The sequence below is a fragment of the Acomys minous genome (genome assembly GCF_964271855.1).
Source record: "Acomys minous genome assembly, chromosome: 2".
Taxonomy (NCBI): Eukaryota; Metazoa; Chordata; class Mammalia; order Rodentia; family Muridae; genus Acomys; species Acomys minous.
The window spans coordinates 130,824,854-130,838,744 of NC_140484.1; the positions used below are offsets into that span (position 1 = coordinate 130,824,854).

Genomic DNA, 13,891 nt, shown 5'->3' on the forward strand with positions numbered 1-13,891 from the left:
GCCGACCTAACACTCCAGCCAATTAGAGATTCTGTCTCAAAAAGCAATGGTGGATGGCTCTTGAGGAGCAACACTCAAGGGTTATCTTTGGCCTCTACATGCACATGTGCACCCACATGTACACACACACACACACACACACACACACACACACACACACACACACACTTTAACAACAATAAAAATAATCAAAGTGAAGGCTGGGCTGGCTCCGTGGAACACATCTGTAAACCCAGCACTCAAGGAGGCAGAGGCAGAGGCAGGTGGATCTCTGTGAGTTCGAGGACAGCCTGGTCTACAAAGGCAGTCCAGGACAGCCAAGGCTACACAGAGAAACCCTGTCTCGAAACTAACCAACTAAATAGAGAAATAAATAAATAGATAAATAACAAACACATAAATAATTAAAGAGGAAGGATGGTCCCTTGAAGCAAGAAGTTTCCACAGAGTTCCTAATCCGGAAGGTGAAGCAGGAGGGAAAGCGATTCCCAGAGAATGAAGGCTGTGCTCCCAGTGAGATTAGAACAAGGGAGATTGGGATGAGGAAGGGAGGTACTCAGAGGCCACGAGCCATCAAGTGTCTGATCTGGAGGCTGGTTCACACCTCAGAGCTTGTTAGACATATAGGTTCAAGCCTCCTCCCAGCTTGCAAGGAAGAGTCTGCATATTGACAGGGCCTGTGAGGTCCCAGTACACTACAGTGAGTGAAATTCCACTCTCAGCGACTGTTCCATCTTGGGAACCAAGGGCAAGAAAAGAGAATCCTCTGTCCTGTTGGCCACTGTGTTCGTGATGGCCTTGAGTCTGGAAGCCCCATCCAGGGGTCCTTGAACTAGAGTAGCCACACCCTGGTCTCCCCCAGGCAGGAAGCCATCCTCCCCCTTTCCTGGAGGTGTTCACTCCAGAAAAGGGTCTGGAGCCTGGTTACTCTTACCAGCTTGTGTTCCTGGAGCCTCCAATGGCCCCTGAGGTGGGGTGAGGTAGGCAATGCAATCAGGAAGTGCAATGTGGGGTTTCTCACAGATGCCGGGTGAAGCCAGCAGATAAGATATCCCTGCCCCACGGATGGGGATGGGGACGGCAAGATCTGTCAGGTAGTGACTGAAAACTCCAGGTGCTGTGACCCAACCCTCAGCCCAGCCTTTCTTTTTAATGGTTTGTCAGCTTCTGTTAGCTATCAGGGACCTCAGCTTAGCTGACTGTTAGTGCTTGGATGTCCACATTCCTGGGCTGTGATGGAGTGTACACTGGGGGCCCGGGCTGGGGGTACCCAGAGTGACATGCTTGGCTATGAGTCCTGAGGCCTGGCTGTCTGGGGTCCGTCAGAAAGCTAAGAGCATTCTCTCTCCATTGAGGGGGCCAGGAGTTGTGATTAGAGGCTAAGGGGGTTAGAGTTCGTCAGGGCAGAGATCCAGCTAGACCTTGAGACAGGGTCTCCTATCCCTGTTGTCGGGGGAAAGAGGGGTCAGGGTGAGTTTAGATTCTGTGGCTGCCCAGGGAACAGTTGTTGAGCAGAAATACTAAAAATTCTTGAGCTAAAGTCAGACTTGGCTAGGGTTTTAGTACAAGCTTTGTCACTTACTAGCTATGTGGCGTGGGGACAAGCCACTGCCTTGTCTGGCCTCAGTACTCCCTAGGAAACGTGTGGGGTAGACCTGCTGAGGCTGTGACAACATGCAGAGGCCTCATAACAGCGATGAACTTAACAGTATATCCAAACGAAGCCATTGAAACAGCCGTCCGTTTGAAGAGGGGCGGGGCGGGGGGCAGGGGGAATGCATTTAAGCACACACAGCCTATGCACCACTCCAAGAACACACTTCTCCCGCCCACTTCGGCCCTTTGCCTAGTTTGGTTTCTCTCTCAACCCCCTGGAAAATTCCATCCAACCCCTGGTCATCCTCTCTCCTGCAGCACTTTCTGCTGTGCACAACGTGGCCTTTCCTCTAGCATTAAAGAAAGTAGAGAGAAAGCTGCCAGACGGGGGTAGACAGCCCTGTGTTAGCAGCCAGGTCTTATCCCAGGTACTACTGTTATTTGAAAGACATATTTTTAGGATTTTATGTTTCATTTGTGTGTGTGGGGGTGTGGAGAACATGTGCACATGGGTATTGAAGGAGGCCAAAAGAGGGCGTTAGAGCCCCTGGAAGTAGGTGGCTGTGAGCCAGCCAATGCGGATGCTGGATCAGAGCCAAAGCTGGGCCCTGTGGAAGAGCAGCAAGTGCTCTTAACCACTGAACCATCCTTCCGTCTATACTGGCCTCGCACAACTTTCTTCTTGGTTCCATCCTTTCCCTTCTGGGGTGGGGGGGAGTACCACAATGCTGGGGGTGGGGGGGGCATCATTCACTTTGAAGATGGAGAATTGGAGAGTGGGCAGAGAGGAGCCAGAACAGAGGGGGATGGGGGCAGGGGGTTGAGGGGGGGAGGACCTGGCAAAAGAAGGCAGATGGGTTTCTAAGAACACAGGAAGGGGTTAGCTAGCTGCTGCTCAGGATGTAGAAAGCTGCCCTTCTAACGAGAAAGAGCCAGTGGTACAGCCTGAACCTTAAATGCCTCCCCAAGCACGTGTGGTGAGGGCTGGCTGCCTGAGGGACGGTGCTACTGGGAGCAATGGGGACTAAAGGAAATGGAGCCAAGTTGGAGGAAGTAGGCCAGGGGAGCAACGCCCTTAAGGATACGTCCTCCTCCATCTTCCTCCTCCCTCCATCATCCCTAGTCTCTATGAGGTGAGCAGCTTTGCTCCATCATGAACATGCTACACCATGTTGGGGATCAAGCCTGGGGCCTTGAGAATGCTAAGCGCGTACTCTACCACTGAGCCACACACCCTCAGCCCCTTGCAGAAGTACAGGGATGACACCACGAGTCACTGAGAAGCCTCCCCCACCACTCTTAATGGCAGGTAGTGATAAAAATCTAGCCCTAAGGGAATGGCAAGTGTGAGATACATTGAAGGTGACCACAGTGACAAGGCCAGCCCAACTCAGTTCTTCATTGAAGTGACTCCTCTACATACACCAAGGGTCTGACTCAACAGGAGACACACCTGTGTGTCTACTTCAGTTCTATTTAGACAGTGGCTGTGACAACCAGACTAAATAAAAGACAACTTCCTGGCCTGGAAAGATGGCTCAACAGTTAAGAGCAGTTGCTGCTCTTCCAGAGGACCAGGGTTTGGTTCTAACAACCCATAACCTCAGTTCCATGGGATCATATACCCTGTCTGGCCTCCACAGGCACTGCCGGGCACACATATACATGGAATAAAAATACTTATACACATAAGATATACATTTTATATTCCTTGTCTTTTTTTTTTTGAGACAGAGTTTCTGTGTTTAGTCCTGGCTGCCCTGGAACTCGGTCTGTAGACCAGGCTGGCCTTGAACTAAGCCAGTGACCCACCTGCCTCTGTTTTCCAAGTGCTGTGATTGAAGGCATGCGCCACCACCCAGCTTATATTTTCCAAAAAGACAACTGCCAATAGCTCCTCTGATTAGGAATGGGACTTCACGAACCCCTGCCTGACCCCTGCTGGGATTTGGCTGGCCTGACCTTGTGGAGATCTTATGCCTACAATCACGGCCACTGTGAGTTCATGTGCGCAACAGCTGGCACTTTAGTCACTGTCTCTGGCTCTTACAATCCTTCTGTCCCTCTCTTCCTTACTGATCCTTGATGCTAGTGAGGAAGGGCTGTGATACAGATATACTGTTTAGAGCTGAGCACTCTGAAGTCTCATGCACACCTACAGCAAAAAGAAGCTTTAATTTAAATCCGATCTCATCAATAACTACATTAAGTATAGGTAGTTTAAATACATAATCAATACAGACTTGCACTTGGATGAAAGTGCAAGATTCAACCCTGTGTTGTATGCAAGAAACTCACTTTAGACATAGGATATAGATAGGTTAACTGCAAAGGAACAGAAGACTGTGGATAATAGCCCCATTGGTAGAGTGCTTGCCCAGCATGCACCAAGGCCAGGGTCCCATTCCCAGCACCCCATAGGCTGGGTGTGGTGGTGGCGCATGCCTGAATTCCACCAGCCAGGAGGGGGAGGCAGAAGGATAAGGAATTCAGGGTCATCCGTGGCTTTATATAAAGTTCAGGGCCAGCCTGAGCAACAGCAGACCCTGTCTCAAACTAACAAACAAAAAGTAAAAGAATACAAACAGTTACATCATAAAACATTAATCAAAAGAAAACTTGAGTGCCTTTAAGATTTTCTCTTTATCATTAGACTTGAGCTGACTACGAGGTATCTTAGCATGCCAACTCTTTTATTATTTACCTAACATACCCAATGCCACCCATGGCAGATTACTTGATGTTGTCTCCTGGTTAACGGATAGTTGTTCATTTGAAAGAATATTCTTCTTGCCTCATTTTTGATAGTTCTTGTTATACTAGTAAGTCCACTAGTCTGAAACACTGTTAATTTTATATGCGCGTCTCTGTAGCCTGTATGCTGTCGTCTTCACTGGTGTGTAATCTGGACCTTCCTTTTATTCTGGCCACGCCTCTACTTAGCTTTGGACACAGTTAACACAGCCATAGTGACGGTTCCCTTCCTCCTGCCTGCAGTTTTCACATGTCAACTTTGAGTTAGTTTTGATACAGTCTTCTCATCATAAGTTGTGTGGGGTTTTGTTTGTTTGTTTGTTTTGGTTTAGTTTTTTGTTTTTTGTTTTGCTTCCTTTCAAGATTAATGGTTTTGGATTTTGTTTCTTTGGTGGTGTATTTTTTGTGTATGTTGTTCTTGCATGTTATGTCTGTGCAGCACATGCATGCAGTGCCTGCAGATCCAGAAAAGGGCACTAGATCCCTTGGACCTGGAGAAATTTACAGTTGTGAATTGCCCTGTGGGTTTTGGGAATCAAACCAGGGTCTTCTGGAAGAGCAGCCAGTGCCCTTCACCACTAAGCCATCTCTCCATCAACATTTAAAATTTTTAATGGTACTAATTGTAAATAGCATCTTACTGTGTGATACACACGTATGCATATGTGTATGCATATTCTAGAATTTTGCTCTGGGATACCTACTTGGAAACAGTTGAATCCTTTTAAGCATTTGAGATCTGTTCAGCTGGGCCAGAGCAGCAAACCTCAGAGCACTTTAGCCCTATGCCTTGTGAAACATGAGGCTTTCAGGTGACTGGCAGGAACAGGTACCATCCTGGCCAGTTACAATATCCTCTAACCCTTCGTGGTGCTTCTCTCCCTAGCTTTGGGACACCTCCTTATATGGGCACACAGGCCCTGCTAAGCTTTTAAGAAGTGTTCAGGTCTCAGGAGCCCTAGGTACCTGAACATTCTTCCTTTCTTGGGTCTCCCTGCACTCAGTTTTGTTTCATTAATGGAGTCTGCTAGGCTTTGTCTAGGTTCTACTCCCTGTGGTGTGAATGAAGCTTTCTCCTATGCTCGTGCAATTATGGATGCCAAGAGTTCTGGCCTTTGTTGCTTGATGTCCAATGTTCTGAAAACCACTCATTGTTGGCTCAGGCAGAAGAGAAAATCCATACACTATTGCTCTGCACTGATTATAATTAAAAGACAAAGACTCCAGGGATTATATTGAGGCAAGTTTATATGTTAGAATGATCTGGAAAGGAGACCTGTAGAGGAATTATAGGCTACTCTTGCTGGAATACAGACACACCCTTAACCTTAAACAATGAAGGTAAAATTAGTTTGTAGAAGGAAGCATCAAGGTCGGAGTTCATGAGTTCAGGGCAGGTCAGCAGATGAAGCTGAAGCCAGAGAGTGAGAATGAGCCAGAAGATTAGGACAGATTGCTAGAGTTGGTGTGAGGCCAAGCAGAGCAACCCAGTCAGAAGCTGAGAGAAGCCAATTTGAATCAATCAGCTTGGAGAGGAGTTTGATCCAGAACAGCTGAGTTGCAGCAGCTAGCCAGAGTTCAGAAAGAACAAGTAAGGGTGAGCTTATTCAGAAGTAAGTCTCAGAGGATGAAAACATTCTAGGCCTGGATAATAAGACTGTATGGAGGGCCAGCTCGCTCCTTTTTCCTGGTTGGCTGTCTGAAGGCAAGATGGGTCACCAGCAGCTTTACTGGAATCACCCATGGAAGTTTGGCCAGGCTTCTCGCTCCTGCCGCCAAGGTCTGATCTGGAAATACGGGCTCAAGATGTGCCGTCAGTGTTTCCGTCAGTATGTGAAGGACATAGGCTTCATTAAGCGGGACTGAACGACCTTGAGTGGATTATTCAAGACTGCCTACCCAGTGAAACTGATCATGTAACCTTTGTACATAAAGAATTAAGAAGTGGGGGGCTGGAGAGATGGCTCAGAGGTTAAGAGCACTGGCTGCTCTTCCAGCCAGTGCTGAGTTCAACTCCCAGCAACCACATGGTGGCTCACAACCATCTATAACAAGTTCCGATGCCCTCTTCTGGCCTGCAGGTGAACACGGAGGCAGAACACTGTATACATAATAATAAATAAATCTTAAAAAAAAAAAAAAAGAATTAAAAAGTGAAGACGTGGGACAGTGAGAGAGAGGGAGGAGGAGAAAGGAGAGGAGAGGGAGATCACACTAAACCAAAAAGGGACCTTTTGATGCTGGCGAGATGGCTCAGTGGTTACAAGTACTCGGGGCTCCTGCAGAAAACCTTGGTTCAGTTTCCAGCATCAAGAGGCAACTCACAACCAGCCTGAGATCCAGTTCCTGGTGATTGATGCTCTCTTCTACTTGTGTGGGCACGGTCTGCACATGATGCACAGGCACACGCGCAGGAAAAACCCCTCATATATGTGAAAGTACTATCTCTTTAAAAGAAAAGGAACAATTACAGGAGGGAGCTCCTTGAGCAGGTTGGAGGGATGCGTGCTGCAGAGTGTGACTTTAACAGGACACTCTTCCACCGTGACGTTGGTTAGGTATGTGAGTTCAGCTGTAAGTAGGGTCAGAGAAGTGTCACAAAGGTTGGAAGAAGTGGCTTAAGTTGGTTTCCCCGGCAAAGCTCCAGACAAGCTAGTGAGTGTGAGTTGTTCCTTTAGGAAGAGCCCCCAGGAAACACTTATGCAGTAGGGAAGTGCAGCAAAGAGAAGGAAGCAAACAGAGGAAACATTTCCAGGAGTCACAGATGCGTACCTGAAGTCTGATGTGGGTAAGAACACCTTAGCATGGCCCAGCCTGAGCGTCAAGGGGACTTCTTATCAGCTTCCAAAAGCTCTTGGTTGAGTAATGGGCATGCCTGTCTCTCAGTGCTTGCAATCCCCACACCAGAGAGAAGACTGGTAGATCCCAGAGCTCACTGACTAGCCAGTCAAACCTACTTGGCAAGCTTCAACTCCCACTAGGAAATCCTGCCTCAAAAGACAGGCAAGATGCTCAGTCAGTAAAGTGCCACCCTCTCAAGTATGAGGATCGCATTCAATCCTCAGAACCAGCAATACAAAGCTGAGTGCAGTGGAATCCCATCACTGAGGAAAAGCCAGACACCCTGGGGTTCACTGTCTAGCTCAGTCCAGTCTAACTGGAGAGTTCCCAAGCCAATGAGAGACCCTGCCTCAAAAGAAGTGGATGAGGATGACACTCAAAGCTTTCCTCTGGTCTCCACACACACGTGTACCTCCCGACATGAACATGTATGTGTGTGACCCAAAGAAATACACATACACAAAAAATCAATACTGGATTGTAGGGGATACTGTCTGAGGTTGACCACTGGCCTCCACACACAGCAACACACGTGTGCACCCGTGCAAGCATACACAGATGCAGATAAAAGAGGAAGCAAACGACACCAGTGTTCATCTCTGCTTCTTGACTGCAGATGCAATATGACCAGCCATCTCACTCCTGTCCCCATATTCCTGCTACCCCAGTCCTGCCACCTCACACTCCTGACATCACACCTCCACAGCCACACAATAATGAGAAAAATAAGAGATACCAGGTGACTCAAAGAAAGGCACATGAAAAGCTAGCCATGTTAGCTCCTGTTAGCCCTTGTGAGGTGAGGCAGGATTGCTTCCAGTTTGAGCAAGACTGGCCTAAATACTGACATTTGGGCTAGCCTGAGCTACTGTATGATAGCCTGACTAAAAAAAAAAAAAAAAAGCCAGAAGCAGCACACTGAAGCAAGCATTAGGGTCAACCTCTCCTTCACTAGGTTTGGACTGCAGTCCAGATTTTTTTTTTTTTTTAATGAGGACAGCACTGAATCCTACTTCCTGTCAGGAGGCTGTGTTCTCATTGCTGAGATGGGAACTGTGATCAGCGTAACAGTTCTGGAGAAATACCAGATGATGGGCTCAGGGTCATGAGAGCACGAGAATGTGTTTCTGGAAGTTATGTGCTGTGCATAAAATGAACAATAACAACATCAACAACGTCCTGTTGCTTCGTTTATTTGCGCTGTAGTCACCGGAAAAGTCGTCAAGCCCCAAATGACTCATTCCCTGAGGTTCTGAATATAATCCTAAAATCACCACCCATGTTCTTCCTGTCCTTTGAAGTGACAGAACAAATGACAGCAGAGATGGGCACTGTCCCCCTGAGTCCAGAATGGATGCTACATAAACATCACCTCAACAATAACATCCTCATCTAAAAACAACCTGAAATAAGGATGTTGTTTCTGCCGTGGCTTGTGCCCTTCAGTTAGGAAGTACTGTGCACCTGTGTGCAGAGACCAAAACCCAAGATGGTTTGTGGGGCTTTGTACAGTCAATCAATTAACTTGTTGGTGTTTTCTCTATGCAGACCCTGCTCTAAGGGCAGGAAAGTGAATTCGATTCTCATGGTGAAAGTTGTGGTCCCAGGTGAGAACAGCAAGAAAGTAGATGAGGATGAGGAGGCTAAGGGGTAAGAGTAGGAAGTCCCTTGGGAGGTGACTTGCAATGAAAGACTAAAGAGGATTTCATCAGCAGCTAGGGGGTGAGGGCTGGGGAGATGGCTCAGCCTGCCAAGTGCTTGCCATGCGAATCTGGGAACCTGTTGGATCGATCCCCAGCACTCACGTGAGAAAGCCAAGTGTGGTGGCATGTATTTGTAATCCCAGCGGTGAGGTAAAGAAAGGAGGAGGCCTGGCAAGCTCCCAGTGAGAGATCTTGCCTCAAAAAACAAAGTGGACACACTGGATGAGGAAGAAGCACGTGAGGGAAAGGGCCTTCAGATTCTTCCAGAAAGATGTACCAGCACACTGGAATTAGAACTCTAACGGGGCGTGGTGGCGCACGCCTTTAATCCCAGCACTAGGGAGGCAGAGGCAGGTGGATCGCTGTGGGTTCGAGGCCAGCCTGGTCTACAAAGTGAGTCCAGGACAGCCAAGGCTAACACAGAGAAACCCTGTCTCAAAAAAAAAAAAAAAAAAAAAGAACTCTAGACAAGCAGCCCTTTCGACCATAGATTCTGACGATGCCTTGTGGGCAAGTAGAGAGTGACAGTTTCTGGGTGACTGCTCTGAGCCACCGTTCCCCAGAACCCATCTAAGCTCAGTTTTACGTTCTACCTTTAGATGCTGTGACTGTAGCATACCCCACAATTCTGCTCACGTAGGAAATGGCGGGCTCCAAGGAGGCCTCTTCTTGAAGTACCCCACCCTGACTCAAAATACTGACTTTGTCAGCACAGATGAGACGCTATGGTCAAGGGTTAACAGGCAGGAGTTAGAAGGACAGGAGCTGCTCTCAGATGAGACAGCTTAAGGCAGAAGCACTTTTAGGAAATCCGCTGGCAATACCGCAAGGCAACGGGTTTGCTCCCAGAAGACATCGTGCAGATAAGTACTCGAGTCACCAGAAAATTGAGCCAGTGCGTCCATTCAGCGATGCACTAACCCTGTACAGCTTCCTCCTTGAGAGCCCAGTACCAGCTAGATCCTCTCTGGTCACCCAAGGCCAGCGCAGCAGCAGTTCCCTCTCACAGCACAAGTGCTCCTTGGACCAATCCCACCTGTAACAACTCCTTATACCAAAACAAGGCCAAGCAAAATGAATAGAACCGGGTACGGCGCACACCTGTAGCTCCAGCTGTCTGGGAGGCTGAGGCAGGAGAATCAACTGAGCCCAAGAGTGCAAAACGAGGCTGAACAAGAGAGTGAGAGCTCACCTCAAAATACACAAGCAAACACCCCAAAGCAGCTGTCTATGCTGTGACACACACCTCCAATCTGTAGCACTGAAGTGGCTGTGGTAGGATTGAGTTTGAGACTAGCCTGGGCTACACAGGGAAACTGTCACTAAACAAACTGTTTTCTAAAACCTTTCGACTCCACTCACCCTTACAGCAATGACCTATTTTGTTTCTGCTTACTAATCATGGAATTGTCTATACTCTTCCAATTCTCTCCATTGTCCTACAGTTTTTGCTCCCAGTTTCATCAGAACTAATTTCCCCAAGGTCATCAATGACTTCCTGGGGGCCAACTCCAAGGATCATTGTATTGGATGTAACTGTTAGAAATGCCTCCCTTAGGGCTGGTGAGGCAACTTAGCTGCTGGTGAAGGTCACCAAGCTTGATGGCCTGTTTGATCCGCAGAACCCACAAGGTAGAGAAAGAGAACCATCTCCTGAAAGTTGTTCTCTGTCTCTCCAAATGTAAAGATAAACTTGGAGACAAACTGCTTCTTTATGTGTCCAGGACACCAAGGTCCAGTTGTACCTCCTACCCTTCTGGCTGTCCCTTCCATCTTCTTTTGTTGTTGTTGTTCTGAGTCACCCTGACCTCGTGTGCTGCACTGTCCCACGGTTGGTTCATTCAACCTGTCCTTCTGTCTAGTAAGCACCTTGAACTGAGTGGATGTCAAACTTAGTCCTGTCCTCACTCCCCAAGGTAAGAACCTGCCATCATTTCCTGTTTCCATGGCCATTCTACTTTTCCAAGGTGCTAATCTCAAATAGCTTGGTGTTGAGTGGTACCATTGAGATGGTCTATGCTCCCATCCCCCAACGGATGCATCAGAAACCAGGCAGAGAATGTGAGAAGCAGCCTTGTCAGAGTTCGAGAAAACAGTGAGTTACAGCAACAGCCAAATACCCAGTAAAGGAAGAAGACAATTTCAAAACTTCAGAGTGTTTACCAGGAACTTGGGGGGTGGGGAGGGGAGCCACTGTGTAAAGGGGACAGCTTGATGGAAAAGTTCTAGTGACGGACAATGGTAATGGCTCAATACTGTAAATGCACTATGCCACCGAGTAATGCCCCCTGACCCCATCACCACCCCGAGACAGGGTGTCTGTGTGTATCCTTGGCTGTCCTGGACTTGCTTTGTAGACCAGGCTGGCCTTGAACTCACAATGATCTGCCTGCCTCTGCCTCCAGAGTGCTGGGATTAAAGGTGTGCGCCACCACGCCCAGCTCCATTAATGTTCTTAAAACAGTTAACATGGTAAGTAATTTCAAGTTATATATATTTTGCTAAAAGAAGGGGGCAGGGAAGATGTCACTTTGTGACACTAACCAGCTCATGTCCCCATTGTGGGACCTTAGTTCCAGCTCTAGAAGCAGAATAAAGATGCCAGGCATGCTCGCCTGTGGTACACCGTTAGCAGTGTCCTGCCACACTGTGGACAGCCCACAGATGCTGAAGGGAAAACTGGTTCAAGACAGACAGATCAATCTGAGCCCAGGAGGAAGAGGCAGCGGTGTTTCCTGGGGAGGCAGACATTCAAAAACACCTCTCAGGAGAGGGAACTTGAACACAGTCATTCCAGAAAACTGAAACTGTCACCTTAAGTGGGTTCCTAGGATCTGTAGTGTAGAAGTCTGAGTAAGGCTGAAGGGCCAGAGGAGAGAAGCAATCTACAAAGAGTTTTGTCTGTTTAGCCCCTGGAATCCAAGAAAATATGCAAAACACCAGTTGAACACCAGCTAGAAACAAAGACTTCAGTAATCACAAGATGAGGAAGAAAACAATCCGTGAGAAGGACAGGAAAGGCCCTAGACGAATGGATTGCTACAGCTCCCAACAGCTAGCAGGCACAAACAAGAGCCTGGCTGGGTGTAAATGCCTTTCATCCCAGAAGAGACAGGCAGATCTCTGTGTGTTCAAGGCCAGCTTGGTCTACACAGTGAATCCCAGGCCAGCCAGGACTACATAGTGAGACCCAGGCTCCAAATGAACAAACAAACAACACCCCGAGAAACCTGAGGCTTAAAAGACAATGATTTACATAAGCTAAATGACAAATGTATAAAAACCATTATAAATCTGTGTTACTGGGTACGTAAAAATATACTTTGAGGGAGGGAAGGCTATACGGGAACAGCAGTTCTGAGGTTACATTGGTATCAATCCAAACTGGACCACTACATATTTAAAACATTCAATATTATTCCCACAGTGACCAAAAGGAAACTAAATATCCTAAAAAAAATTTTCTCAGTGGGCAAAGGTACTGCTCCCCGAGCCTTACAGCCTGAGTTTAGTCCAGGGGCCCCACATGGTGGAAGGAGATGTTGGAAGAAGAACATGTAAGCTGTCCTCTGACTTCTGTAGGTGCTCCAAGGCACATACACTCGCCTCTCCCTGCGAAAAAGATGCAATTTTAGAAGTTTAAAAAAAAAATCCTTAAAATGTACACAAAAAATGAGTGAGGAATGAAGACAGTTCACAAGAAACAACTGAATGAAGAGTCTCTAAGACAATTGGAACCCAGGTGAAATGGTAGAAGCTGTTCCTCACTGGTAATCACTGAGCATAAACAAGCTAAAACCTCCGGTCCTAAAGCTAGGGCTGGAGTACAGCTTAGTGGTAGGGCCCTTGGTCAGTATGCTCAAGGGTCCTAGGTCTGCTCCTTATGTGGAAGAGGGGAGAAAGCAACATCAGAATAACATTTAAAACCACAATCTAATTTACAGTCTACAAAAGGTTCACTTGTGACCCAGCAGACTGTAAGTGAAAAGATGGAAACAAGTAGTACATATAAATTTTAACCAAAAGTGGCTACAATATGAAATGAGACAAAGGAGACTTTAAGTCAAACACTGTTTCAAGAGACAAAGGACAATGTATACTGGTAAATGGCTTAATTATTAGTGGATATGCACTATGCAACATTGTATGGTGTTATGCCCCAAAATGAGTCAATATTAATGGAATTAAAGGAAGATATTCTACAATAGTGAAGACTTGTGGAGATGCCAATAAACACTTTTAATAAGAAACAGAGCTGGATGTGGTGGCATAGTCCTTTAATCCCAGCACTTGAGAGGCAGAGGCAGGCAGATTTCTAGGAGTTCGAGGCCAGCCTGGTCTACAGAGTGAGTTCCAGGATAGGTAGGGGTATGTAGAGAGACCGTCTGGAACACTCCCCACCCCCACACAAGGAACAGACAAGATGTTTAGACAGAGGATCAATGAGGAAAGAGGACATGTGCTCTACAGACCAATTAGCTCTGAGAAGATACAACACTCCTCCTGTAATCAGAGGTGACATATTCCTAAGTCCACGTGGAAAACTACCCAGATAAACCACGTTAGGCTAGAGAACAGACCTCAAAGCAAGTTGAGAAGTCTGCAACTACACAAGGCAATCAAGTTAGGAGTCACTGCCAGGAGAGATGGAAAGTCCACGCATGCGGAGATGAAGCAGCACACCCTAAACCACCGCAGAGGACACTGGAAAAACACCTACAGCCAATGGAGTCACAGAACACCAAATGTCACGTGAATACAGCAAAAGCCATACTTGAAGTAAAGAATGAAGTAGAGCAGGGTGTGGTGGTGCACAGCAGAGGCAGGTGGATGGCTGTGAGCTCAAGGCCAGCCTGGTCTACAAAGTGAGTCTAGGACAGCCAAGGCTACACAGAGAAACCCTGTGTCGAGGCGAGGGGTTGGGGGGTGGGGGGTTGAGGAGAAAAGGGGGAGTAGGAAGGATGGGGGCGGGAGAGAGAAAGAATGAAAGTAGAGAC

General features: G+C 47.4%; 1 protein-coding gene across 1 annotated transcript; it reads left to right on the forward strand.

Moving 5' to 3' along the window:
• The first annotated feature begins 5,049 nt into the window (after window positions 1-5,049).
• LOC311592121 (small ribosomal subunit protein uS14-like) lies at window positions 5,050-6,240 on the forward strand. Its single transcript, XM_084772112.1, has one exon. The coding sequence runs from the start codon at window positions 6,061-6,063 to the stop codon at window positions 6,214-6,216; it is 156 nt and encodes a 51-aa protein (XP_084628238.1). The 5' UTR covers window positions 5,050-6,060; the 3' UTR covers window positions 6,217-6,240.
• Window positions 6,241-13,891: the final 7,651 nt, after the last annotated feature.

Coding starts and splice junctions, on each gene's coding strand:
- LOC311592121 (XM_084772112.1), top strand. CDS start 6,061: ATGGGTCACCAGCAGCTTTACTGGAATCACCCATGGAAGTTTGGCCAG.